The sequence below is a fragment of the Acomys minous genome (assembly GCF_964271855.1).
Source record: "Acomys minous genome assembly, chromosome: 14".
Classification (NCBI taxonomy): Eukaryota; Metazoa; Chordata; class Mammalia; order Rodentia; family Muridae; genus Acomys; species Acomys minous.
Window position 1 is genome coordinate 99,653,836 of NC_140496.1, and position 27,995 is coordinate 99,681,830.

The 27,995-nt window shown below is 43.7% G+C and overlaps 2 protein-coding genes across 2 annotated transcripts in view; both read left to right on the forward strand.

The window, feature by feature from the left end:
* The window catches only part of ZNHIT6 (zinc finger HIT-type containing 6), a 33,894-nt gene extending 22,957 nt beyond the window's left edge, over window positions 1–10,937 (forward strand). The window contains exons 9-10 of the mRNA XM_084756110.1: window positions 7,135–7,259; window positions 10,750–10,937. Of these exons, the coding sequence (XP_084612236.1) occupies window positions 7,135–7,259; window positions 10,750–10,790 (166 nt within the window). The 3' untranslated portion in view covers window positions 10,791–10,937. The remainder of the gene's footprint in view (window positions 1–7,134; window positions 7,260–10,749) is intronic.
* A 15,028-nt stretch (window positions 10,938–25,965) lies between these two features.
* Window positions 25,966–26,287, forward strand: LOC311582716 (large ribosomal subunit protein eL27-like; the record flags this gene model as incomplete). Its single annotated transcript, XM_084755946.1, has 1 exon — window positions 25,966–26,287. Exon 1 carries the CDS (start codon window positions 26,000–26,002, stop codon window positions 26,285–26,287), a length of 288 nt encoding a protein of 95 aa, XP_084612072.1. The 5' UTR covers window positions 25,966–25,999.
* Window positions 26,288–27,995: the final 1,708 nt, after the last annotated feature.

Here is a 27,995-nt window from a genome sequence, read left to right on the forward strand (position 1 = left end):
ACTGGGCTAGTGCATCTCATACAGACTCAAACTTATGTCTCAGGCACTGATTGGTCACCTTTGGGGCAGCCCTTTGAAAAACACTAGCCAGGTGATACACTCCCCGAGGGCCTTTCTGGCTCTCATGTAGTGTCAAACAGGTTTTCTTTCCTGTTTGTCTAAGTATTTGGTGGATGTTTTTTCACTTGGGTTGAAGAAGTATGGGAAAAAAATGTCAGCTGACATTAGCATGGATTTTCTTTTCAATCACATTTTTACATCCTTAAAGATACTAGTCTGTACACTCTGCCTGACTGCACTGGAAGTGGAAAGTTAAATGAGCATGTTAGACTTAGAGAAGAATTGAAAACTATACTTTGCAGATTTGAAAAGAAGTTAAGATTTTAAAATGGTGGTTAGAACTTGGAAGTTCTCAGCATTAGCTGGTAAAGGGAGACTTGATGAAGACCGTGGCTTGCTGCCTGCATGAGTGCGTTAAACTTTCTCTTGGGTTTTGTTTTGTATCTGACTCTGCTGATTAGTTGGTAGTGGGGGTGGGGAATCAGTTAGCCTAAGAATCACTAGTGACAAAAATAAGCAACCTTGGCACTAGTAAAGTTTTGTGCACATTGTATTGAGATTCATTTTTAATAAAGTTAAATGTTGGTAATATGATCATAGTTCACAGTTTTTAGTAAAAAAAAAAAAAGAAAAAAGAAAGCTTAACAGTTAAAGTCTTAAAATAAAAGGTAGCTGGGGCTGGAGAGGTGGCTCAGCACTTACGAGCACTTGTTTAGAAACATAGGCCTCCTTGCTGATCTGATTCCAGCCCTTCTCCTTTTTCCTCCTTCCCTTTTTTATTGCACATGTATGTGTGTGTTGTGTACTCATGTTTGCATGTGGCAGACTATAGTTGACACTGCCTTCAATTGTACTCGCACCCACTCAGCAGTTTGGCTAGTCTTAGCCAGTCAGGTTACCCTGTCTTCCAAGTGCTGGGATTGCTGGTGGCCACCCTGCTTGCCTGCTCTAAACTACAGAGCAGGGTGTCTGCTGAACTACAGAACTACGTGCCACGGGTTCACAGCCTGGCCCTGTTGCACTTGGAGAGCATGGTTCTTCTTTTCCTTTACTATCTCTAGTTCCTAAATTGTCCTGAGCCACTCCTCCTCAATGGTCCCTGAGCCTTGGGAGAAAGAGGCATGATGCAAATGTCCCCTGAGGCCTGAGCATGCTGAAGTCTCGTGCTCTACACCTTGACTTTTGTGGGTCTCTGTGGTAATCATCACTACTGCAAAAAGAAGGTTCTCTAATAGCGTTGAGAGGTACACTAGCCCTGAGCATAAGAAGTGTGCCATTAAGAGTCAGTTTACTACTGTGCCCTTTTAGCAGAATAATAGCAGTAAGTTCTCCCCTAGGACGGATGAGCTGTCTAACCACAGGCTCTTGAACCGGTAATGGTGCCAGATAAGAGTTTCATCTTGTGGAATAGGTCTTAAAGCCAACCATGGTTACACTCATGACGTGTAACTTTCAAAGAGTGCACAGCTGAGTAGGATTGATGGTGACTTCTCTTCTCCAATAGCATGCATAGCACCTTCCAGGACTGTGAATGCTAGCCAGCAGGGATGAAGCTTCCAGAAAAGTACCAGCTTGATGTCTGCATGTTCTTTGACTTACATATGCAGTGTCCTCAGCAGTAGAATCTTCCCATAAATTCCAGAAGATAACCAAGAGGACTGCCAGCTTGTAATGTTTATGGATGTATGGCTTTACTGATGAACAACTCAAAAAGAGGTAACCCATTTCTGGCACTGGGCTTCTCTCTTGTTAGCCTGTGGTAGGGGCATTGCCACTCCATTGTAAGATAACCCCATTTGAACTCCTTCAGTTGTTCATATTAATTCACAGCAGCTGTGACAGCATTCATAACACTTGTTCAAGCCCAACACAGACAGAACCCCAGCATAGAGGAGACGCAGACCTAAGTCCCACCATTAACTGAGGAGCTATTGGCAAATGATTACTGCTTAGAGAGAATTAGTCTGTAAGGGTATGATCTCTACTAGGTCAGTCACACTCCAGTTAGTGGCCACACATCCAAGAGTAATCTGTGCAGCACAAATTGGACTTGATGGGTGTTTTTTAGAAGGAAGACAGGAAGGAGAAGGAGAAAGAGAAAATGACAGAGTTGGGTGGGTAAGGAGGAGGGGGATCTGGGATGAGATACGGGGAGCGATGAATATGATCAAATGCATTGTACAAAATTCTTAAATAACTAATAAAAATAAACCTTAAAACAACAAAATTTTAAAACATACAAACTAAAAATCTATTTCAGTATCTTACTGAATTTCATGATTCTAGAATGAGCCATAATTTAAAAAACATTGAGCCACCAGAAAACAATGAACTGAACTATACTATATTAAGTCTTTGGGGAGTGGTTGTTGTTCATTTGTTTTTTTGTTTTGTTTTGTTTTTCCCCCTCAAAAAGTCAAAGGTTCAATTTTGTACTTTTGGAATTAATTGGTTGCACTTTCACCCAGAAACCTAGATTGAGAAATATATACAACTCTGTGAAAAACAGGTTATGACCTACCTCTGGCAGATGTGTATCAAAATTCAGAGTTTTAAAGCTGTGGTTGCCTCATTCAGTGACCTTAGTTTGTAGTGGAAAAGTACTGTGGACTTGAGTCAAGTACTAAATTGTTGCATCTGGGAAAAGTTGAGCTTGGCTATTATATATCTTAGGTAGTGGAAGCTTGGTAATGAGAGCCTCATCACCTAGATGGGAAACAGCATCACTTGTGGCGCTCCTCTTGTCAGTCTCTTCTTTAGTGTGGAGACTAGGAGCCCGTCGCCCTAATTTGCTGGGACAGAGGGAGGATGAAGAAGTTGGCAACAGAGCCAAGGTTACACTTGAGAGTTACTGCTTTATTTAGCATCAGCCCCTGTGACACCTGTTGGGCCTACTGTGTGAGCCCTGCTGCCTGCTGATGCCCCTGTGTGACTGCTGGGAGCAGGGTCAGCTGGTCCAGGGGAGGTTGAGAAAGTAAAACAACAAGAAGTGCCTGCAGCCTCCCTGAGGGTAAGAGGAAAGGCAAATGTGGGGTTGTGAGTCCTCCAGACTGTTTATCCTCTGGCAGCTAAGCCGTGCTGATGGGAAGAACAGTTGCAGACATTTCAGAAAGATAAAGGTGTCCTTTGGGATTTGGTGGCCCTAATGGCTTACAAAGGAGCTGCATCTGGATGTCTTAAGAGGGTAGGACTGAACTTTTAAAAACCTGCCTCAGGACGTTGGAAACAGAAGCATTCTAAGTACTTTTAGACCCTTGAAAATAAACATGGCAATACAACAGATGTTTGGGGGTGGTGCTAAAAGTCATATTCTTATACCTAAGCAAAATGTACACAAAGGCAAAAATGTGCCAATGCTGCATAAGTGCTGTTCTTTTTTACAAGGAAATCCAGTGACTTTGTCCTGCATCTGTAACCAAGTGAAAAATCTGTGTCCAAGATTTGTGTGTGTGAGCTAGTGGTCTCTGTTTAGTCACTGAGCACTCATAACTCTGAAGAAACAAAACAGGATTAAAGGAGTGAAATGGGCTCAAGAGACTCTTGGTGGACAGAGCACCTGCCACACAGGCATGAAGCTCTTGAGTTTGAACCCCTGGCCACTGGGAAAGTTGGGCACTGTAGCCCATTGTGAGATCCCAGTGCTCTCAATAGTAAGATGGCAACAGGGAAGGCAGGATGCCCAGATGCCCGGGGTCCAGCTAGTATGTTATATGCACAGCAAACAAGAAGGAGATCCTATCAAGGTGGAAGGTGAGGACTGACCCCCGAGGCTTTGTGCACACACGTACATGCACTTATCACACACATGCCAAATATATAAGTGTAAGATAAAAATCTTAGAGGTGATTTATCCAAAATCATAAGCCAATGGGTGGTAGAGCAGGACTTTAACTCCTGTTAGGCTTTCTGCTTCATTAAACTAAATTCCACGCCCATAAAATGTTAAGCCTGTCTGTATTTGACTGGCTTTCTTTGTGAATGACTTCCATGGTGCACTTTCAGTCCTTGGTGCATACTGATGTCCTAGAATCTGAGGAATTCAGACTTTGAGCTCAGAGAGTCTACACTGAAATAGGAACTTCACAGTCAGCTAGCTGGAAAGCCTGATCTGGATGCTTACTGGCCCTTAACCACAGTGTTCTTGTGGCAGAGGCTAGTCACCATGCAGGCCCAACACTAACTGAAGCCCCGCCACAGGGCCTACAGCAGTATGGAGAGCTTGCTGCTCTTGCGGAGGACTTCAGCTCTCAGTACCCACCTTGGGAGACTCACAGCCGACTCTTAGGGCATCTGCTACATGGGATGTGCACTCACACACAGGCGCGCAGACAGAAATAAAAACATTCAACAAACCCACCTTTCTGAGTATTTGGCGGGGGGAGGGGGGGAGGTTTTAAAAACAGTTCTTCAGGTGACAAGTCTCTAAAATCTTTGTGTCCTGGTGTCTTGCATAATGCCTGCTTGGCATGTGAAATAGGATTGGCTTCTCCAGGTAAACAGGTGCAACCCTAACAGTTTCAGGTATCTCATTTGTCACGTGCTTGTAGTTTTTAGGTATCCAGGAACATTCCTTTGCTAGGAACATGTTATTTTTTCTCTATCAGCAATAATATTGGAGTTTGAGTCCCATACGGCTTTTGGCAATCTAGAGCAACCAAGTACAGATTGGATGCTGTATAATGAAATAAAACGCTAAAAGTATTAGCTATACACAGGAAAATATCCACCAAAAAAACTTAATCAGTAGAAACATCACTTTATTTGTGAAGTCTTAGAGGGAACCTTGTGGTTAGGATTCAACATGTAGAGGGGAAACTGTTTCAAGTGTGTACCCCATGCGGCCTGAAAAGTCCTGTCTGAAGCCTGGCATGGAGGCGCACGCCTTTAATCCCAGTACACAGGAGGCAGAGGCAGGTGGATCTCTCCAAGTTTGAGGCCAGCCTGGTCTACAAAGTGAGGCCAGGGCTACACAGAGAACCCCTGTCTTGGGGTTGGGGGACAGTTTGGATGAGAGCTTTGGTTATGTTTTCCCTTAAGGATGCTTAATTTCAGTTGCACTGTTAGATCCTATGCATTAACTTTATGTTCCATTCATTATCTAATAAAGTCTCATGTTTTTCTTTGTTTAGCTAGTACTGGGGTTTATCTTAATTGTTGCTTTGAATTTATTTTCAATTTTATGTATATGAATGAGTGTTTCGCCTCCATGCATATAGTGCACCACACATATGCAGGACTGGCGAAGGTCAAGAGGGCATCAGATCTCCTGGAAGGCAGTAGCAAACCATCGTGAGCTGCCTGTAGGTCCTGGGAGTGAAAGCCAGGTCCTCTGCAAGAGCAACGAGGGCCCCAGCTGAGCCAAGCCCTGTGTTGTTTATTTTTAAGGGAAATAATGTTTGAAAGATGTGAAGCATTTGGTTCTTAAATTCTGGACCCACTTGCAAAATATTTTCTCCCCATCTGTCTTCTGTTACCAGGGAAAGAATGGTGTGTGAATGCAGATGCTGGTTCAGAAATGCAGTTATTTGCATTTCATGCTTTTTAGTGATCCTAAAATAAACGCGCCATCTCAGGGAAGAGCGATGGTCAGAGAAGCTCACACTCTGCTTTCCTTTATACTCGTTCTTTCCTTGTCTTCCTCTGAGGAAGACATGTTATAGAGAGCTGGGTTTGCACTGTTACAGCACTCCTGCTTCCCCTGTTGCACAGGAAGTCTTAGAACACAGAAATTGCTTCTATCAGAGTTTATAACTCGGTGTACAAATACCTTCATGTAAACTAAAAGATGCCAAAACTTGCCAGTGATTTACTCTGAATCACAGCAGGTTGTAATGTAGTAGTTAGGTGACATCTTTGACCTTGAACCTTCACAGTCCAGTATTTAAGGTTTATTTTTATTATTTTAATTATGTGTATTTGTTTAGGTATGTGCATGTGAGAGTGGGTGCGTATGGAGGCCAGAGGTGTGGGTCCCGCTGGAGCTGGAGCCACAGGTGGTTGTGAGCCACCGCTTGGGTGCTAGGAACCAAACCCAGGTTCTCTACAGGGAGAGTGAACAAAGTGCTAAGTGGTCTCTCAGGCCCTAGTGGGGAATTGCAGCCAGCAGACTATCCTGAGCCTGTGGCCTTGCCTCTGAGAGTCAAATACCATTGGTGGGAAGACTGAAGCTGGTGAGCTTCTGAATGTTTTCTTCATAACCTAAAATGGCATTCGATGCCAGACCTCCTACACACACCATTAGTGTGCTAACTGACACACTGCCCCAGAAAGCAACCAACGGAGACGTGAGGAGGGTGCACCTTTAGTCCACTTCATCGGTTAAGAAGTGAACAGTCTTACTCTTTAGTGTATGTTATGAATTAACTGTTGAATATTATCATCTATGTCATGATACCATGACCAGTAAACTATAATTCTTACGTTTTTCACTTTCAGTGCATTCAGAAACCAACACCATTAAAGTATTAAAATAAAGATAAAACAAATGTAATTGAAGTTTATGATGCATTGAACATTAATTTTATATAAAACTTAATCTCTTAGTGTATATGAAAACTAGGGACTTGGTCTAGGTTTTGTCCAAGTGCCAATATCTGACGCACCCTTTTCCTAAATGAGGCGTCTTGCAGTCGTTGCCTAGACTAGCCTCAAACTTAGGCTCCTCCTGCTTCAGCCTCCCAAGTAGGTGGCCTAGGTGCACAGACTGCCACACTCTGCTTGGTGTACATTTTGATTGTTGGCTGATACTTTGTTCCCTCGAGGTAGGGTCTCAAGGTGTAACCTAGATTGGCCTGGAACTTGGCTGTGTGGCCTAGGCTGGCCTCAGAGCCATGATCTTCTTACCTCAGCTTCTCATGTGTTGGGTTATAGGTCTCTGGTATACTTGTCCATACACTGTAAAACTTCTATAACATTAGCCTTTTTACATGGTGTCTTAGAAGGTGTTAAATTTAGGTTAAGGAGCTAACTAACTCCTGAGTTAATATTTGCGACTTTTAAAACTCTTATATGAGAGTCTTTGGTGTATTTATTTAAGATTAATTTAAATTTTAAGGTTTTTTTTTTTCTCTTAAGATATTATGAACTGGATCCTTACAAAAGTCTTTTAGACAATTTGAGGAACAAAGTGATCATTGAATATCCAACGTTCCACGTGGTGTTAAAGGGATCGAGTGGTGACATGCAGCTTCTCCACCAAGGTAAGCGTAGTCTGTTTTCTTCTTTAGAGGGGCAAGCAGTTACATGGCTGCTCCTACGTTTTGTGTGTGTGTCTCCAGTGCATTTATAGATGTAAAAGAATTTACTGTGTACAGTGGCTGGTAGTCTAAAGTGAGTGTGAAGTAAGTGAGTGCCACTTCTCACCCACTAGAAAGTGGGACGCTTGTGACGCTGGTTGGAATGGGTGAATCAGAGTGTCCTGCTGAGAAGGATATTTGGGCTTTATTAGAATCGTCAAGATTACTTTACTGTCTACAGAAAACAGAAATTACTGTTTCATATCCTCCCTTCTAGCAAAGGATGCTGTTGCAGGGAACTTGGCGCTGGAGAGATGGCTCAGCAGTTAAGAGCACTGGATGCTCTTCCAGAGGACCAGAGTTCAATTGCTAGCACACAACTCTCTGTAATCCAGCTTCAAGTGATTTGACACTGTCATGCAGACAAAAGTGCAGGCAAAACACCAACACACATAAAAAAGATAAATAATTTTCTTAAAAAATAAAAATGAAATGTGTAGTTGAGCTGCGGTGGCCACGCCTCTCTCTCTCTTTACCTCTTTAAGCTCACTGGTTCTATTTCATGCCTATTTGGCCATGCGAGAGGCTGCCAGAACTGTGATAGAACTGGGAGTGGTGTGTGAAATATTGTCTATAAAATCGGCTATAGTCCAGCCATTGCCCAAAGAAACCTAGTTGCATTGTGCAATACAGAAGTTTAGGGCTCAGCAAAAGCTCAGTAATTACTTCTAGAAGGTGATTACTCAGAACCCTTAGATAACACTTCAGCCAAGAAACAGTGGCTGCAGGCCTCTGTTGTGCAGGAGACGCCACAGACTCTGGTGTGAATCTGTGTGTGTATAAGGAGTTCTTTCCATGTGTATCATGTCAGTTTTTTCTTTCTTGGATAAAATAAATAAATTTTCCAAAGATTTTTTTTCACAGCCACATCTTGAAACTAGATTCTGATTAGCAAATGTGGAGTTTTTTTTTTTTTAAATAACAAATTATAGTCTGTTAGCCTTACATTTATTCTTGTCTTTGTTTTTTACAATGCAAGCACAGCCAGTTTTCTCAAATTAGGAATTTCAGTTTTAAGTCATCACTTTTTTAAACTTTGTAAAATGTTTCTCTTCAGCATGATTAGCATAGTGTTAAGTCTACTACATGTTGGTTTCAGGGGAAGTTGCTGTGTGTGTTGCCAGCCAGGGCAAACACTGGCTGTGTAAGCAGACAGCACACACAGCTCCTCTTTCACCCTGTTTAGGAACAGCACACTCAAGGGAGGAAGGCTTCCTGGGAGAAAACAGTAGGAGCGGCTAATTCAGCCTAAACAAGTAGAATGTGTTACTTATTTGGACTTACTTACAGGCACACGCCAAGGCAAGTCTTCTTTCTATGTAAACGGTTGTCTAGGGCTGAAGCTGCAAAGAGAATCTGACAGAATTTAAGGATTTGGCCTGAGCTGTCACATCCCAAGTGCACTCCCCTTAACAGTAAGGGCAGGCATGTAGACATGCATTTATTTTCCTCAGCACATCAACATGCCTGTTTCTTTGTGCAGTCTTGTAGCAGTGATATTCTGCAAGGTAGCTCCATGATGGGGGATGTTCTATAATAACAGACCATTTTCTTTAGAAAGCACTGAAAATGTTGTTCTCGCTAAAGGTGAAAAAAATTGAATTTTTATCTTGAGACTAGAGTCCTGTTTCAGGGGGAATGTGTTTCTGTAAAATGCAATCTTGAGTTGATGTTTGGTGGGAAGATTGCCTTAATCAAGTCTGCCTGTATTAACAGCAAAGGGGTTTGGTATTTGCATGTCTGTTTATTTGTTCTTCCTTCTTTTTTTGAGGAATGAAAAGGGTTAACTGTGAAGCTCACATGGTAGACAGGAGAGGAAATTGCTAGGTACCACGCACATGCCTGTGTGCACACACACACACACACACACACACACACACACACCATTTGGATCCTGTGGAGAGCACTGAGAGTGTAAGAGCCTGCACAGGCTCTCCTCTGCTGACACTCCAGTAGCACTTGGCAGTGTCTTGAGAAACCGGGCTGCGCTGTCTTCTAAGGAAAAGGACAGAGCCTTGTGAAGACACACGAGGCAGCTTTAGTAGGCACAGAAAAAGACAAGTGCGCTTCGTTGCTGTGTAGCTTCCAGTGGTAATCAGTGACGTTCCCTGGCAGAGCACTTTTCATATGTCCGACTCGTATTGGGAAAGTAAATCCTTTCATTTCCACCATCTTTCCTCAAGCCTCCTGGTTTTCTTTCCCTTTTATGGTGGAGGTGATGGTGAGGCACAGGCACGTGGAAACACAACTAAAGCTGTCTATAGTGGGCGCTATGACAGCCCTACAGAGCAAGCTGCAGGATCTCAGAGGAACCTGAAAGGTTCTCCTGGAGTTTATAAAACTCCCAAAATGGAGACTGCCTGAGGTGGCAATATTTTGGTGCTTTACACATAGGAAAGACTTGCCAAGTGTTGCTTTGGTTGCCAGTAGATCTCAAAGAACCCCCAGGACCTAGTCAGTTGGACTGTGAGACGAGGTCCACGCTGTGTCTCTAGCCCATGTGCGTCCTCTCTGAGCTTCCTTCTCTACCTCATAGAGACACGCAGTATAAACTTGAAGCAAAATCATCCATTTTATTATTAAAGATTTAGTTTTATTTAAGTATGTACTTGTGTGCATGTGCATACACTCACACTGACATACAGTGCTCCCCTAGGGCTGAAGTTCCAGGCAGTGTGAGCTTCTCTGCCCCTGTCCCGTGTGGTGTTACGTATTGGGCACCAAGCTTTGGTTCTATGAAAGAGCAGGGAGTGCCCTTAGCCACAGACCATCTCATCTCTCCTGACCCTCATATTTTAACCTTAACAATTATTAAAGTACTTTAAATGTGTTACTTTATTTCAGTTTCATGATATATAAGGTTAGAGTAACATACAGGGTTAAGTATACTGCATACTGTGAGACAGATCCCAGGAGGAGAGGTTGGGTTTTGGTTATGACTTCAGTGTCTGGCTGGGTATTGCTCACCCTAAGCGTAACAGGAGCTTCCCGAATGCTCCATTTGTGCACAGCCTTCTGTCAGCCCACATTCATTCACATATTCAGACCCATTAATTTTAAGTTTAAAGCACACATGTAAAATTTTCAATCACATGTGAACAAGCTGTGTAGTGAGGTGGTGGCAGTGTATTTGGTGCTATGACTATGGACTCATAAGGGAACTGTGTGGTCGGTTCCCAGTTCTTCCTCAGTCAGGAAGGATGTAACGTCACAAAGTACAATTGCCACTCTATTCATTATGTCCAGAATTGTGTATCCTGGCTGCCTGGGACATAATATGTTTGTCTGTCCCTGTGAGCAGTGCTGTTGCTATGCATCAGAAGGGAGGAGAGACGAAGAGAAAACAAGTGAGCAGTATAAACAGCTGACTGTATGTTTACGTGGTTTTTTCCAGTGAAAAGTGAATCTGCCCAGAAGCTTGGCAATGGAAACTGAGCACTTGCGGAAGAAGGTGAAGGTTCCCAGATGGTTGGGAATATGGTGTGTTGCTGGACTGCTGGGTGACTGGGGGTCAGTGGAGGGTTGGAATTTGTTGTTAGTCTAAAATGTAATTAAACAATATAATTTTCTTTTGGGGAAAAAGTGTATTTTATCACCTTTTAAATTAAGTGACTTACAAACCTCTTTTACAGGATGAGCCCCTCATGTACCTGGTTAGTGTAGTCCTTACTAGACTTTTAGTCTGCTTGTTTCTATACCCTGAAAACATTTTTTGTTAGGTTGACACAAGACCAAACCCAACATGTGTGTCAACCACAAAGATGGTGTTCTCTGTGGTCACACCTCACTGGAGGGAATGCCACATAGCAAAACAGCTAGCCAGAGTTGGCCTTCCTCCTGTCTGGGTTTAAGTTTAGCCCTCTTAAGACACTCTCTTACACTTGACACAGTCCCGGTCTTAAGGGAAGGTAAACAACAGGAATCAGTCCCACACTGAGTGGTCACTGGTGACCAGCGTGGCCACATCTTCACACTTCTTGCCTCGTCCACTCCCAGCTGACTGATTACTGTGAAGAACAGCTCGCTGCTGTATTGATGCATCTAAAGGAAACACCCACGTGGACCTCTTTGGGGTGTTGGTGAAGTGTTTGGAGGTGTATTCATGTATATATGGGGTGCGGTTCCTACATAAGCAGTTCACATACTGAAACTGTATTTCCATAATTTCAAGGACATTTACACATCTCTGAAACTTTAGAAGAGTAAAGAATTATATCTGTTTTGGATTTGTGTCCTAATTTTTTTTTTTAAATTAATGAAAAGGGGCCATGAATTTGAAAAAGAGCAAAGGGGGCATATGGGAGGGATTAAAGGGAAGGAAGCGAGAAGTGATGTAATTATAGTAAAATCTCAAAAATAAAAATTTTAAAAGTGATAAAATTGGACAACAATGAAGATTATGTAGCTTATAGGTAGAATAAGATTTAGATCAAAAGGAAACCAGATACCCTGAAAAAATTGAAGAATTAGAAATATGAAAATACAATAAAATGAGCACAGGAGAAACTTGGAGAATACAAATATATATGTAACTCAGGATAGAAATCACAATAGAGCCAGATACAGTGGTGCACACCTGTAATTCAAGCATAAGGAAGCAGAAGCAGGCGATCTCTGAGTTCAAGGCTAGTCTGGTCTACAAAGCAAATCCAAGACAGACAGGGTTACACAGAGAAACCCTGTCTTGAAGAGGAAGAAAGAAAGAAAATAAATTACAGTAGAAAACCAAAAGGCAGTAATGCCCAAAGACCTTTGGTCTCAAAGCGTCACTGGAGTAGTTTGTAGATAATTGAGAAATGTACTGACATCCTGACATGGCAAAGGATTGTTATGGAACTCTATCGTTCCACTACCACTAGAAAGACAGTGAAGCTTGATCTCACGGGATTCAGATTGATCCAAAAGAGAAATTTGCGTCACTGAAACAAGCAGGAAGAAGAGATGGAGGTATTGAATCAACTTGGCCTGGAGTTGTTGGGGAGCCTGACAACTCAGAAAGAACTCGTGACCTGAGCATGCTGGAGAGGGAGAAGGAATCTCCTAACAACGAAATCTGGTGCTTTCATCTTAATTCTAAGAAAAGTGTGAGCTCCATAAAACTCCGTAAAAACAACAAAGAAAGAATTTACTATGTGCTTCCCTCTGCTTCCCAGGAAGGGAGGGGGCAGAGTCCACCTAAATATAACTGTCAGCTCACTGGATTAATATGCATGTTTATTCCCAAGCAATTAATAGTCAACACATGTCATAATGAATGATCATGTTACTCTTAAAGGAGGTGAACTTAGGGTTGTTCACTGAGAGCCCTAGAAGACAGTATATTAAAGCTCACTCTCTTCATTTCGCTTTCTCTTGGATACTGACAAATTCTGCAGTAAACACACTGTGTTACCAATGCCTGGTTTGTCATTCTGCATTTTGCCTGTGTATTACTTTTAAGGGGAGGATCACCACCTGACTTTTTATTTTTTAAACAATGATTTCAAAGACAAAATATGGCTTTTAATAACTGCTAATTGTGACATTAGGATTAATAGCATAATTTAGTGTATAAAATTTGCAGGCACAAGGACCTAAATTGGAACCCTGGAGCCCACATTTATAAAAGAAGGAAAAAAAAAAAAAAGAGGAAAAAGAAGCAACAACAGCCAAGCATGCAATCCCAGTGTTAGAGACGTAGCAATAGGTCATGCTGGCGCTGCTGGCCAGCCAACCTGGGAAACACTGTCTCAAAGTCAAGGTAGACAGCAAAGTTATCCTTTGACCTGTGTGTGCTCACGCATGTACACACACACACACACACACACACACACACACACACACACACACACTGCATCCGTTAGCCTTTGACAAAGTGAGCTTACTCTTTTTTGTTTCATATTTTTGGTGAATTAAATCAAGACTCCAGAACTCCTTTTTCTTTTCATTCTTTGCTGTGATGACTCGACTGTGATCTCTAGAGACACTTAAATATACCACCGTCATCAAATGGAGCAGGAAACTGAGGTTCCAGGCAGATTAAGGATTGTGCTCAAGATCACTTAGAACAAGTGAACCAGCGTCCAAGCCAAGCCAGACTGGGCTTCTTTGGTCACATCCCTGACTGGCTACAATTTCCGATAGGCTCTGTCCCAGTCAGAGGCTAGCTGGAATTTCTTCTGTTTCAGAGTCGTGTGGCTCACTGGTGGCTGAACGTGCCACAGACAGTTCTTCATACTTTGGCCAGTTATGGGTCTGTGTTTACCACCTTCCACTGCACAAAGAAACTTCTGTGATGAGGTCTGACAGCCGCTATACTCCATAAACATGATTTCATTTTGTTTTTATTTGTTTGTTCATTTGTTTTGCAACAGGGTTTCTCTGTGTAGCCCTGGCTGTCCTGGAACTCTTTGTAGACAAGGCTGGTCTCAAACTCACAGAGCCCCACTTGCTTCTGCCTCCCAAGCACTGAGATTAAAGGCACCCAGCCCTCTTAGCCTTGTTTTCTTTTTACAGGCAGGTCTCCTGTATTCTGGGCTAGCTTCAAATTCACATGTAGCCAAGAATGACCTTAAGTACCTACCTGATCCCTCTACCTCCACCTCCCAGATACATGTCACCACACCCAACTAGCCACACCATTTTTAAAGGGGATTGTTCATAATTTGTTAAATCACCTTTCTCCATTTCTTCCAGCATGCTTAGCAGTTTCCTGTGCCTTTTACTCATGCTTGTCCATGTCTTTGCTGCTTTGGACATAAAACTTCAATGACATCCGTGTTAGCTGCTTGTGTTAGTAGGTCTTTTTTGATGGGCTCCAGGACATTGGCCTCTGATCTTTTTCATTGTCTCCTGTGAGTTGTCCACAGCTGAACTTAGCACTGCTCAGAGCTATTGCAGCAGACCTGAGGTAGCGTGGCTGTCCAAGACTGCCTGGCTAGTGGTCCCACATGGAAAGGACACAAGCATCCAAAAATAACTGTCACTGACTTGTGTTGGCATATTGAACATCAGGAGAGTCATGTGCTCAGCCTGCTGGTGAGTCCAACTCTACCTGCTGGGCCATGCCTTTCAGACAGGACAGGCTTCAGAGGAAGGGCCTGGTGGGAGATAATGTCATTTCATGACCTTTTGGAATTTCTGGGAAAGCCTTCAGAAGTAGAAATCGAATGGTTGAAGGAAGTCATGAAAACAGCAGGGCAGACAAAAGATACCAACCAGAATGTATGAGCGTCCATTTCATAGACTGCAGACAAATGCTCACGCTCTGACATACGTTCCCAGGAAGAAAGCCAGCCTGTGTAGTTTCATTATTAAAAACAAGCTTCCTATCTCCTGAGAGAAATACAGAGACAATTACTCCGTGCTTTCACATTTTTACTTCAGAAAGCTCAAATTTCTCTCAGGTTTCTGTTTAGCACTCTAGTTCCTTTTCCTGTTAGAAGAACGTGTCACAATCCACCTTAGTATCTTGATTTCTTTTGGCTCCTTGAGTTCTGGATTTAGTCCATATGGTATAAATCTGTGGTACAAAGACAGTCCTTAAAGCCCAGTGATGTCTTGTTTTCCTAAATCCCTGTGGTCTTCCTGTTGACTGGTACTCTGTTTCTAAAGAAAAATAGGAGAATCAGGTCTCTGTGTTTTGAAGTGTGGGTCCTGGCTAGCCAGGCGCTGGGGTTCCATGCTTTGGAGCCTCACCACTGTAAGAGACAGCAGCCTTCCCCGTGTTCTGACAGATTGGATGGTGTTTTTCAAGTTCTCTGCTTCAGATCTCTCCCTGGAAAGGTTGGTCAGTTGTTCAGCCAACATCCTTGACCTCTGCAGCTGTTGCAATTTAGAAGCCTGTAATAGTTTTTGCCACATTTGGACCCTCACAAACACAACTTCTAAGCACTGGAAATGGAAAACTGGGATAGTGAAGAAAGCCAAGAGCATGGGTACCCAGTTTTCCAGGTAGTGGACTCTACAAGGAAGCTACTGTGTGGCTTGACCAGTGTGCGGACAGTCAAAGGGAAGGAATAAGCCAGGTGTGTTTCTGGCTTTCCTCCGTGGCATGGAGGCCAGTTAGGAGGTTTCAGTTGGTTCTTTTAAAAGCACTTCTTTCCCCTGAGCGGCTTGTGTGTCCTCCGCAGTGAGAGTGAAGCAAGTTAAATTACCAAGGGTTTTGGCCTCTCAAAAAATGCTTTATTTGAATTTCAATAGCTTGGACCAGAAATACTTGATGTCATTCTATAATCTCCCACATTGCTCTTCAGTACTTCTCCAGAGAGGAGCAGTGAGTCTGGAGAGCTTGGAATTCTAAGTTACATTAAAGGGCATAGGAAAGCCAGCTGTTTGCTGCTCAGCGTGCTCCCTACTCCCACTGCTAACAACTCTTTGCAGTGACTGACTGGCTTCTCTGCTCTCAGCCACCAAATAAAGGGGCTTGACCCCATCTCCTCCTGCTGGGCTTCTTTGGTCTAAACCACCCAGTCTCCCACCCTTCTGTTTAGGTCAAAACTGCAAGTGACTTGAGCATGTGTGATCTAAGAAATTGGGAAAGGGTGCTGAACATGGCCACCCACAGACTCTGCCAGAGGCTAACGGGTCAGTTATTAACCTGTGTTACTGTTGTGAGGAGAGCTAGTCTGTCAATGCTAGGAAGAAGCCAGTTGTATCTATCTGTGTTAACCCATGCCATCCATCCCTTGAAGTATTCAGTAACATTAGCCAAAATACCGCCCCCTCCCAACTGTCAGGCTCTAATAGCCAGGAAATGAAGTGTAGTAAATGACAGCCCCTGGATTTGCTTAATTATTGCAGAGTCTTCGATCACACTATGGTCCCTAGGAGATTGTAACCTGTAAAAACCTCTCTTGATCCCATTGTGATCCCTGAGATTGTGAACCTGTCTTTCGTTTAGCGTGGTTGAGCCCTAGCACACCTTTAACCCAAGAACTTTCTGTTTATTGTAAACAGGTGATTAAGGTGTGGCTCGGCCAGCTCTAGCATACACCTTTAATCCAAGAGCTTTCTGTACACAGGATTCAATAAAGTTAAGCCGAGGTCAAGAGGCAGAGCAAGAAACCAGCTGACAGTGATTAAAGAGAAGGAGGGACTTTGAGTTGAGGGGTGTTTAAGACAGCCTGGAGAAATAGGGGGAGCTCCTTAGCTTTGAGCTCTTTAGCTCTTCAGCTCCTCAGCCTTTGGCTTTTTTGAGTTAGCAAGGCTTTGACCTTGGGGTTTTTTTGGCCTTTTCCTTCTGGGCTGTCAGCTTAGCTAGTGAGCCTTTGGGGCCTTTTCCATCCGGACATGAGCTGAGTAGGAGGGTCAGCTGGGTGCTTTCTCTGCCTCTCTGAGCTAGCAGGTTTTCACCTCAGTGTCTGGCTCCCGAGTCTTTATTTGTAAAATAGAACACTTGGGATTTTCGTTTAAAACAACATTTAATAAAATAGAAGAACCTGAGTATTCTAGACTATAACATTAGTAAGGATTAGACTGGCCTACAAAAGAAACATAATCGTAACTATCACTTTAAAAACAGTTTGTGGATGCCATATACAACATTTCTGCTTACATCTCACCTGCAGGGCTTTGCCAGGCAGAAATGGAAGGAAAACTGGTTTGTGGTTGTTTTTATTGCAGGGAGGGTTATAGAGAGAGTTTCTCTGTGTAGCTCTGGCTGTCCTGAAACTCTGTAGATAAGGCTGGCCTCAAACTCAGAGACCCACCTGCCTCTGCCTCCTGCGTGCTAGGATTAAAGATGTGTCCCATTACCACCTGCCTGGTTTTGTCAGTTTTTACTGGAAATTATGAATATTCTTGATACGGTATTGAGACATAAGAAACAGTCTTTACCACATTTGCTCGTTGGCAAATCTTACTTTGTAATGCAGTGAAATGGTTATTCTTCTGCCTAATGTGTATTAAGACCCTCAGTCCGCATGCCTGCCAGGCTCTGGCGCTAAGGGATTTGGACAGGAGGCTGCTGGCTCAGTAGCTAAGCGGACTTGTTGTTCTTGCAGAGGACCCAGGCTCTGTGCTTAGCACCTACATGGTGGCTCACAGTCATCTGTATTTCCAGTTCCAGGAAGTCCAGTGTTGGACACCAGGCACATGTGTGGTGCACATACGTAAATGCAGGCAAAATAACCACACATATAAGTAAATCCTTTAAAAGGAGGAGTTAGGAGAGACTTGGACAAAAACTTCATGCTGAACCCAATCCCTGAATAAATGACAAAAATGGTCTTCAGGCCTCACCCATAGAAAGGAGCTACTGGGAGGGGATAGTTGATGGGAAAGGGAGAATAATTCTTTACCGACAGCACTAACTAGACTTAGTGGGTTATTTAAAAAGACATGAAAATGGGAGAAGGGCATGATGGAAAAACCTGGAGGGGGTTGGAAGAAGTGTGTGTGATCATTTTTATTGCATAAATATATAAAGTTCTCAAAGATAAATTTTACAAAGTAAGTTCAGGTTACATATCATATTGCCAATAAGTTGAAGGTGATTTATTTTATGTATATGAGTACAGTGTCTTCGTGCACACCAGAAGAAGGCACCAGATTGTATTACAGATGGTTGTGAGCCACCACGTAGTTGCTGGGAATTGAACTCAGGACCTCTGGAAGAGCTCTTAACAGCTGTGCTCTTAACCACTGAACCATCTCTCCAGCCCTGACTGTAAATCTTAAAAGAGACCAGTTTACTTTGAAATTAATTCCTTTCTTGGGGAAAGAGAGGAAGGAAGAAGCTGTGATACGAGAACACTGCCTGTGCCTCTAGACCAGTCAGTTACATGCCTGGGAAGGCGGAGTCCTCTGCAAGTCCGAGTCAGTTTGCAAGAAGAGAAGAAAAGGTGACTCAGTCGTCAGATGGAGCCCAGGACAGGTGTAACTCCTGAACCTCCTCTGCAGTCTCCACCCATGCCCCCTGGAAAGATGCAGCTGATGCGCCACCGTACCTCAGAGGGACATGCTCTTCCTTCCCTGACCAGGTCGCTGGTTTTGTAGTGCTCCAGAACAGACCAGCATGAAAGTAGAAGCCAGTAGGCTACAGCCACCTAAACATGGATTCTGAATTCAAAACATGGAATCAGCTAATCTCTTCTAGTATGAACCCACAAAACTGGCCTATTGGAGAGCTTCAGGAAAACAGAGCCAGTAAGTGTACGTGACTGGAAAGGAAGAGGTTTCTATACAGAAGTGACTCCCAGCTGTGGAATGTGGCAGGACACTTGGGTTTGGCAGCAAGCTAGAGACCCATGAAAGCCAGTGTCTCTGTCAAAGGTCTTAGGAAAAAAATCCGCTCTTACTTAGCTACAACTTTCATTGACCCCAACAAATAATGGGCTGCAAGTGCTGTCCAGTCCTCTGAAGAGATGTCACAGTTATTATCAAGGACTTCACTCCAGAGGAGCAGCTCTCTGCTTTTTATGTTTTTAAAGATTGTGATGTGTACGGAGGACCAATGGCCATGAGTTGTTTCATAGTCTCTTTGGAATTAGAGATTTTATTATGGTTCTATTTTCCTTCCCTGCAATATGTAAACTACACTTGTTACCCACAAATTACTGAACCAAAGTCTCTTGAAATGAGACCCCATTGACCTGGAAGTGTGACTTTCCGTCTGGTCTGGCCGTAGTAGCACAAAGATAATTACCACCCTTGAAAGAGACCATGTGACTGTAGTATTGTGGAAGTTGTAAGTTCATATTAGATAGTATTTGTGAGTTGATGCATACAGTAGTGCCTATTCTACATATATACATATATATATATATATATATATATATATATATATATATATATATATATATATATATATAGTCTACTTTGAGAGTTACTTCCCTTCAGTCTTTGCATTTGGTTGAGATTGACAACTCTGTTCAAACTGCTGTCTTGGTCACAGTAACTAGTTTAGGAATGGGCATATAATCCATATCAAATTAAGATGGACTGTTACAATTTATCTGCCTCTAACTGGGAGTACTGTAATGTAACTACCTCATCCCCCTGGCTGATTTTTTGAGGATGTGAGCTTGAGAACCTGTGTGACCACGTTGCCTTCAGTCTTGCTGTTCTGCAATGTGTTTCTTTCATTTCCAGCAGCTACATTGAAGCTTCCTGAGTAATACAGATGATGTAAGGAGAATCAAGCAAGCAGCTCCTTACACAGGGCCTGTCATCCTTGCCAGTGTTCCCTCTGAGATATATGATGTAACTGCAAATGACCAGAATCTTAGAAAAGATCAGACCAGCTAGTCCAATGCCTTCCCAGTGCCACAGGTGTGCAACATGATTTTTAGGTTCCTCATGGATGTTTCTTACTTAATAAATATGATTCCCAGAAAAATGGGAGTTTTTACATCAAAGTTGTAATTTTATGGGTTTTGTTGCAATGCTTTTATTGGAGAACAAATTAAAGGTCGGAGAAACAAATGCTTGGCTTTTTTAAGGGATTGCCCAGTTGGCAACTGAAGGGTAAGAGATATTAAACATGAAATCCTAAAACTGGAAGAGACCCTGGGGACCCGGCACTTGCCTCTCACCCTTGTCCATCTTCAACACCAGAATTCCCCCCGGTGCTGCCTCATACATGGCCGTCTGGCTTCTGTTAGGCTGTCCAAGGATGCTGTGCTTACCACCACTTGAGGCATGCATTCCAGCTGGCAATTCTAGTGGACAAGCCTCCCTTGCTGAGCCAGGACCGGCCCACCTTGAAATAGCTTTCAGTTTAGCTCTCTTCTACCTCCTGAGGCCACCTACTGTGTTCCGAGGCAATGACCCTGCACCCAACAACACTAATTTTATCATAGCTGATAACTTTTGATCACCATTTTCTCATCCTTTTTTTTTTTTTTTTTTTTTTTTTTGCTTCAATAGTCAGTTGTCTGTACATTTGCTTTGTGTCTAGAACAACACTTAATATGCCAGCAGTAGAGAATAAGCCAGCTATTCCAGCCTTCATCCTGGACCTTAGGTTTCTGTGAGCAGCCTCAACTCCCTGTACATCATGTTGAACACTGAATGGCAGCATCAGTCGTTTTACTTTTCAACCCTCCTCCTGTTTCCTGGGACAGGTCTGGGAATCAACTATGTCTCTTGTGTGCTGGGCAAGCTCCCTGCCACTGAGTCGCACTCCTTAGCCCTCCTGTTTTGTTTCCTGTGCCATTTATGCCATGTCATAGTCAAGTGACTGAGAGATTTAACTTTTCTCAGATTATAATTCCCAGTTTATCCATCTTGGTTCTGTCAGCCAGTTCACTAATCCCATAATGATAGACCTCAGAGTGTCTAGAAACTTAATAAAAATAAGATACATTCAAATGTCATGAGTGGCCAGGTGCTGTGGTGTACGCCTGTAATCGCAGCACTCAGGAGGCAGAGGTAGGTGGGTCGCTGTGAGTTTGAGGCCAGCCTGGTCTACAAAGTGAGTTCAGGACAGCCAGGGTTACACAGAGAAACCCTGTCTCAAACCAAAACAGAAACAAAACGAACAAATGTAATAAGCGAAGGAAGTTAAAAACCTGGAACCTAGTATGTATCCAAGAGATTGATATGGGCTGAAAATACAAAGAACTTAACACAGGTCAGTGATTAAGGATTAGGTTATTCAGCATTGAGAAAACATTTACCTAACCTTATCCAGCCAATACCCCTGGTGAGTGCACAGAACGTGTGTGCCTGTTGAAGATCTAATACAACATGAAATTCCTACCAGCCTCTCCCTGCCGCAAAAGCTACATGTCTTTGCCTCTCTACTAGTTAAAGGAACTGGTATGGAAGTTAAACAGGATTGAGTTCAATCTTTAGCATTGTAATTACTACTTGATATTCTCTGAAAAGCTTCCACAAGCCTCCACTAACCTATCAAATAATACAATTATAATCTCATAAGCTCTGCATAATAAAATTTTGGCATATCAACCCTTAATATAGCATGGATGATAATGTGGTCCCCAGCCTATTGATAGAGTAATTATAAAAACTGAAAGTGAAATTAGCCCATACAAGGTAGATCTGTCCTTTATGGCTCTGTATATTTGGCTTTGAACAGTTTACTCTGAAGCCCTTGAGTGAGGATGCTCTAGTTTGATGAAGTCCCACAGTCCTAGGGCTTCCCAGGTTAAAGAGAGCAGGCCTGTATGAGGGTCCGAGAACAAGTAATGAAGGAGGGTGCTGAAAGCAGGTACAGACATCCTCTTCACCAACATTGGCTAAGGTGCAATCTGGAAGGCACTTAGATGCCTCTTCCATTAGAAGGCCACCAACTTCTCCGTGTCACCTAGAAAGGAAGCGACATGCTGTTAGCCGGCCATGCTCAGTTCTACAGAACTGCAGGACAAGAAGGAAGAGATTGTTCAGTCATGAAGTGGCACATTTTCCCAACTGCTGACTTGCCATCCCAACAGGATGATTTTTTAACATGAGGAAGTTGCTGGGTGTTTCCAAACAGACAAGGCTTGGCGGTCTTGGGTACTCACCTGACCAAAGGATTATTAAGAGAGCTTTAAAAATTAAATCCAATTAAAGGCGGGAAACTGTCAGGCTTCGTACCCTGTGGAATAGCTCCCATTGACACCCCTATATTTGCTTTGTCCTTCAAATTTTTGAGATGTGGTGCTTTTTCCTTCCCCCATTAGTAGAACATTACCTAGAAATTTTACCTGTGACCCAAACCATAAAGGTGACCACCAGAAGCTCCTGGTTAATACTTCTGGTGACCCCATAGTGGCTCGACTCTCCCACTCACTACCATTTGTTCAGCAACGGTACTGCCATGCTGAGAAAGGGGGTCCCTGACAGTCTATACACTTGGGGGCAATTTTTAACTAATCAGTCATTTCATCGCTAGATATTCAAAGGGCTGTCTGTCTGTCCCATTGGTCATTTCATCTGCCTCACACTTCCTCGGTCAGATCACAGAGCCCTTCCTGAAGTATTACCAGTTTTCCATTTCTCCTCTGCTCCCTCCTTTCTTTTAATAACTCTGGGAGACAGGGAGGCACCTTGTAAAGTTAATTTCCTCCGAAGCTTTCAAAGCAAAGGCATCACTCAGGCCAGACACCACCACCCCTTTCCACCCCTCAGCAAGGTCACACACCCCTCCTCGGAGCCTTAGTCACTGGGCTGTGCCTGCCACCTCAGGTTTGCCAGGCCTCAGCTCTGTCTCAGGGGCACAGTGAGTTGCCCTGTCCAGTGGTTCTTTGGTCATGGGGTGGGGTCCCCAGATGGGAAGAATGTCATTTATCTGCCTTGTTCCTTCCACAGTTCACGTCCTAAGTATGCCCCCTTCCCCTTCTCTGTTATGTTCCTTTCAGGACTGAGGGACTGGCTGGCTGCCTGTACCTTAGCTGGCATTTCCTCTTCAAAGGCCTGTGGCCTCAGCCACCCATCTCTACTGAGCACACAAACCAGTGGAATTGCTGTGGCTTTGCTGCCTGCCTCCTTGGAAAGCAAGGGTAGTTTTTTTTTTTTAAACACCCCTTTGGTTTCTTGAGGTGAAGCTTTTCTCGATCACATTTTATTTATGCCAACGCGACCTGTGGCTTTAGAGTGTTTGCTTTTGAATGTTTGTGTTAATGGACTGAGCTGAAAGCATTTCCTCTTACCGGGAGAGGGCCGGCACAGCTGGGGGCCTGGCTGCTCAGCTCTGGCAAAAGCCGTCCCAGAAGGACCAAGTCGCCAGCGAGGAAGTATAGAGGCTCAGAGAAGGATTGATTCATGTGGCTGCATGGGCAGAGCTGGGATCATAGACTGAGCCTCGACCCGTGGCAGCTCCTTTGATTAATGAGAAGGGGCCTGGACTGGAGACACCTAGATTTGTGCAATTATGCTTTTTAAATTGCGCATATATTTACCAAAATTGTGGTTTTTAGCAGCTGTAGTGTCTGGTCTTTTCCTCCTATCCCCAGCCTTCTAAGCACACCTGTCGGTATTAACTACTCCCAAACTTGGTCAATCCCAAAGCCATTTGTAGGTAACCTAGATCAGCCTATGAAATTCTGTTTTCCCTCCTGTATTCTCCCTCCCCAGTACCTAAGGAATGAAAACAGAAACAAAAATTCAAAAGTCACAGTTTTAGGCAAGGCACTGTAATTCACAGTAGAATGTTTCCTTAACATATTCAAGGCCCTGGGTTCAATTCCCAAAACAGGGAAAAATTAAATCTCAGTTTTCCCCTATCCAGTAATTAGATTGCCTAACCTTGAGGTAAGAAGTGGAGGCAGCAGACAGGGAAGCGGGACCAGACACAACTGTGTAATGAAACGGGGTCCTCAGCTATGTCTTTGGGATCCAGAACAGAGTTGAAGGGACACTGAGCTTGGCAGTTTTTTAAAGAGTGGGTGTTATCCATCCTTACCACCCTATATCCTGTGAGCCTTTGAGCCAACATTGTAGACTGACCTGGACAGCTTGAAGATGTGAGCGTGTTTGGGCCATGTCTCCCTACGACAAGGTGAGACTACTCCGAGCTAACAAGTTGGGAACCTCTGTGAGTTGGTCTAGATATTGGACCTACCAGGGATGAAGCCTCTGTTATTAAGCTTAAATAGGCAAAATAATTATTGAAAACTAGTGGAGTGCTGTAAGAAAAGCTGATGTAGAATTCCAGGCACAGAGAAGCTACAAGAGTTTTGCTGTTTGGATTTGGACAGTGGTCAAACTTAGGGCCTAGTGGATGCTGAGCATGCACTCTGCCACTAAGAGCTACAGTCACAGCCCAAAAGTTAAAGCTTGGGGAAAAACTACTCCATGGTCCTTCATTTGAACTGAGTTCAGTGATGACGACTCTGCATTCTCTATGCCAGCCCTTGGCCCTGTGACAAGTGTAGCTTCACATTCGTGGTATCTCTTCTCGGCATCAGACTTCTTGCAACACACTCAGCCTAGACCCGCACATGCTCTCAGAGTGATGTGGACTCATCTTAACTCTTCCTTTGTTGTCCCTTCCCCGTGCAGAGAAAGCTCCTGCAAAGTTTCTTTCTCAACCAGCTCGGATGAGAGAGAAACAAGATCACCTTCTGTTTCACTGAGATGTCATTAACCAAAGAAGGCTAAGCTCAGACACAGAGAGAAAGACTGAAGCCTGCTAACACCTGCATAGTTTTTTTTTCTTTAAAAAAAATAGTGTACAGGTGGTATCATACATGTTTAATCTCAGCAGCAGAGGCAGGTGGATCTCTGTGAGTTCTAGGCCAGCCTGGTCCACAGAGTGAGTTCCAGGACAGCCAAAACTACACACGGAGAAATCCTGTCTCAAAAAACCAAAAAAGAAAAATGATACATATACATACATACATACATATACGTATGTATGTATATAACTTATTACATTTACTATACATTCTTATAATTTAAGTAATTTTTTCATATAATGTATTCTGATAATTTCCCCTTTCCTAGACTTTTCCTTCACATCATTCTATTCTTTCTATTTTGGCTTCTTTTACTATCCCAAAGAGAACTGTTTATAAACCATTGTCCACTCTGCGTTCCTGAGGGACTTTGTTCTGGACGATATGTTCTCCAGGCTCATTGAGTTCCCCTAAAGGTCATCTAGTGTCCCCCAAGGCAGGGCTTCACTCCCTTTTCCTCTCAGCTACTGATCTGACCACTAAAGACTTATAACAGGCCACACTCCTGGGAGATCCCGGGTCATGTTGGCTTCTGGGTAATGGTGGCTGACTGGTTAATCACATCCCTACAATGTGCCTGCCTGTTCTCCTGCTTAGTGTTTATTATCTGTTCACTGCCGAGAGAGCTTTCCCTTCATCCTGACACCAGACGCTACACTGGGCCTCACCTCTTGGTCTTCCCCTCTTGAAGCCCCTTTTCTACATACCAGTTTGAGTGAAGAATATTAAATGTAATCTGATGATGCTTCTTGCCTCCCAAGCCCTCTGAGTAGCTTTCTGTTGCTTCTCAGATTATGTGTAAAATCCAATCTAGCCTCCTGCTTACTCCTTCCGGCCTATCTATTACCAGGTCTGTCTCTCTACTTCACTGTTGCCCACTCTGCCTCTAGAACAATGTCAAGAACAGGGCTCCTCTATAGTGGTTGCATGGATGAATGAATGAATGAGTAAGTGAATGAATGAATGTATTAACAGGAATGCTATGAAGTTGGGAATTGGAGAGGGGTGAATGGGTACAACTTCTGAGGGTAGCTGTCTTATTCTAAGGCAAATATTTCCATCTCGGGATGGCTATAAAGTAGATGAAAAGTACACAAAATATATGGAGTGGGATTACCTGCCTGTCCTGTGTCACAGGCTCCCATTCTGGTGTGAAGACACAAAACCCGTCCAGTGGTCTACCGAAACTGAAAGCTGGCAGGACCTGACAAGTCTAATGTCAGAGATAACTTTGTTTGCTTTTTTGTTGTCATTTTGTTTTAAGTTGATGTTTGGCTAGCCAACAGCCATCCCACTTCCCAAGAGTCCTCTGGTTTCTATTTGAAGGAGACAGTCCTTCCTGTTGGACTCAGTTGTAGAGGTTCATTTTAAACCAAAGAGATGATTTCTTCCCCAAACGCTACCTTTGAGCACAAGGACCAAGAAACATAAAAATGTGCTGTGTGGCCTTTCTGCTGGGTGCCAGCTGCTTGCTGTCAAAATGGGCAAGTCATGAAGCCGGTCCTGGCTGGATGGTACTTTAGATGCAAAGCCGTCACCATGAAGAATATTGATGACGGCACCTCAGCCCGCTCTTACAGCCATGCCCTGGTGGCTGAAATTGACTGCTATCCCCGAAAAGTGACAGCTGCCGTAGGCAAGAAGAAGATTGCCAAGAGGTCAAAGATCAAATCCTCTGTGAAAGTTTGTAACTCCAATCACCTCATGCCCACCAGTCACTCTGTGGATATCCCCTTGGACAAGACTGTTATCAACAAGGATGCCTTTAGAGACCCAGCCCTGAAATGCAAGGTCAGGCGAGAGGCCAAGGTCAAGTTTGAGGAATGATACATGACAGGGAAGAACAAATGGTTTTTCTAGAAGCTTTGCTTTTAGGTATATTTAGGTATATTAAAAATTTGTTTCCATAATATATATATGGAGGTGACATCTCAGCCATACCATGCCTTCTGTGGGCCCACTAAAGTGGTTCATGGTGCCCCGTCATCCACTAACTAATGCAAGAGCAGGTGCTCAATAGTCTTCTAACTGCCCTTTTCCATAATTGGGTCAAAGTTCTTCCCACTATTTGTAATTGTTAGCATGGTAAAATTGATATGAGGAACATCTGAACACAATTCTAATATGTTCCATAGATTTGGGTCAAATCTATCAATGAACCCTAAGTCTTCTGTCCTCTGTGAATCATGACCCTTTCTCCCCTGAAGACTGTTCCTCTGTTCTCAAAAGCCTGGGGGAGACGGCTACTCTGCCAAGCTGTTCTTTTCGTTGTTTTGTTCGTTTGTGGCACTGGGAACAGAATCCAGGGCCTTGGTGCATGCTAGGCAAGTGCTGTGCCACCGAGCTGTACCCCAGCCCTAGTCAAGTTCTTACTGATTCTTCTGAGAGGTCCTAGAGCCACTGTCATGTGGTTCCAGGTCAAACTGTGGTCATTTTGGACACAGTTGTGTTTCCACAGTGATGTATGTCAGCAACCACAGAGTAAGCTTCCTGTGAGCTCATGTCAATCTGATACCCTGGGTTTATTGGCTTCTCGGGTTTCACTTTCGCTTATGTAATGGGCTGTGACATTTTTCAATCATTACCTCATGCTGGGACCTTCTTTTCCTTTGTCTCTCCTGGTGTGTCATGTTCTTGCCTCTACTCCCTTGGACCTCTTGGCTTCAGTGTTCTCAGCTGGTAGGCGGGAGTGGGTGGGAGCCAGATTGTGTGACCACTTCTCCACCCTTCTCCAGACAAGAGCCTGGGTTTGTCACAGTGCAATCTCTTGACATCCCTTAGAAAACACAGTGCTAACAAGTATATCGACAGTCAAAAGTATCCACTAAGTAGGCCTGGAGGAACCCAGGCTGTGCTTCTGGGCTAGGCAGGGAGTCAGGCAGTCTTCTGAACTCAACTAAACTGCCACTTTTCCCCACACAGTCTCTACCTCTAGCTGGCTGCAGTCCCCTGGCTGTTGTCCACCTGAACACATCTATTCTTAAAGGAAATATGAGCCTCAACATGCGAGCAGTCTGTGTGAGGATCTTCTGCCTGCGCCATCCACTCTTCTATGTAGCCATCTCCTTGAAATTCAGAAGCCATGTGAGGCCTGAATGAGACAGAGCACTTGCTTCGTGCTCCCATGCCACTTCCGACCACACGGGACTCTTCCCAGAGTTCCATGCTGGAAAATGGCTGATCTTTACCCATTTGCTCCATCAAAAAGGAGGGAAGAGGTGGAAGGTGATTCCTTGGTTTCTCCTGCCCTTGCTTTCACCTTTCACACCTACTTCAGCTATGATCTTCTCCCCAGAATGTACCAAAGGTATCTGATTGCTTCCATCCACCTAGCTTTCATCATGTGGTCCAAGCTGCTGCTAGAGCTCCACACCTGATGTTACCAGCCACCCTCCTACACGACAGTCCATCACCAACAAGTAGCCAAGGTGACCAGGTGCATCCCTCCTGAGCCTAAAAGTCCATGACCACTTCCTTCAGCTCTCAGAACAGAATAAAAGGCCGGTTCCCTTGCCCACCTATTAGGTCACAGCTC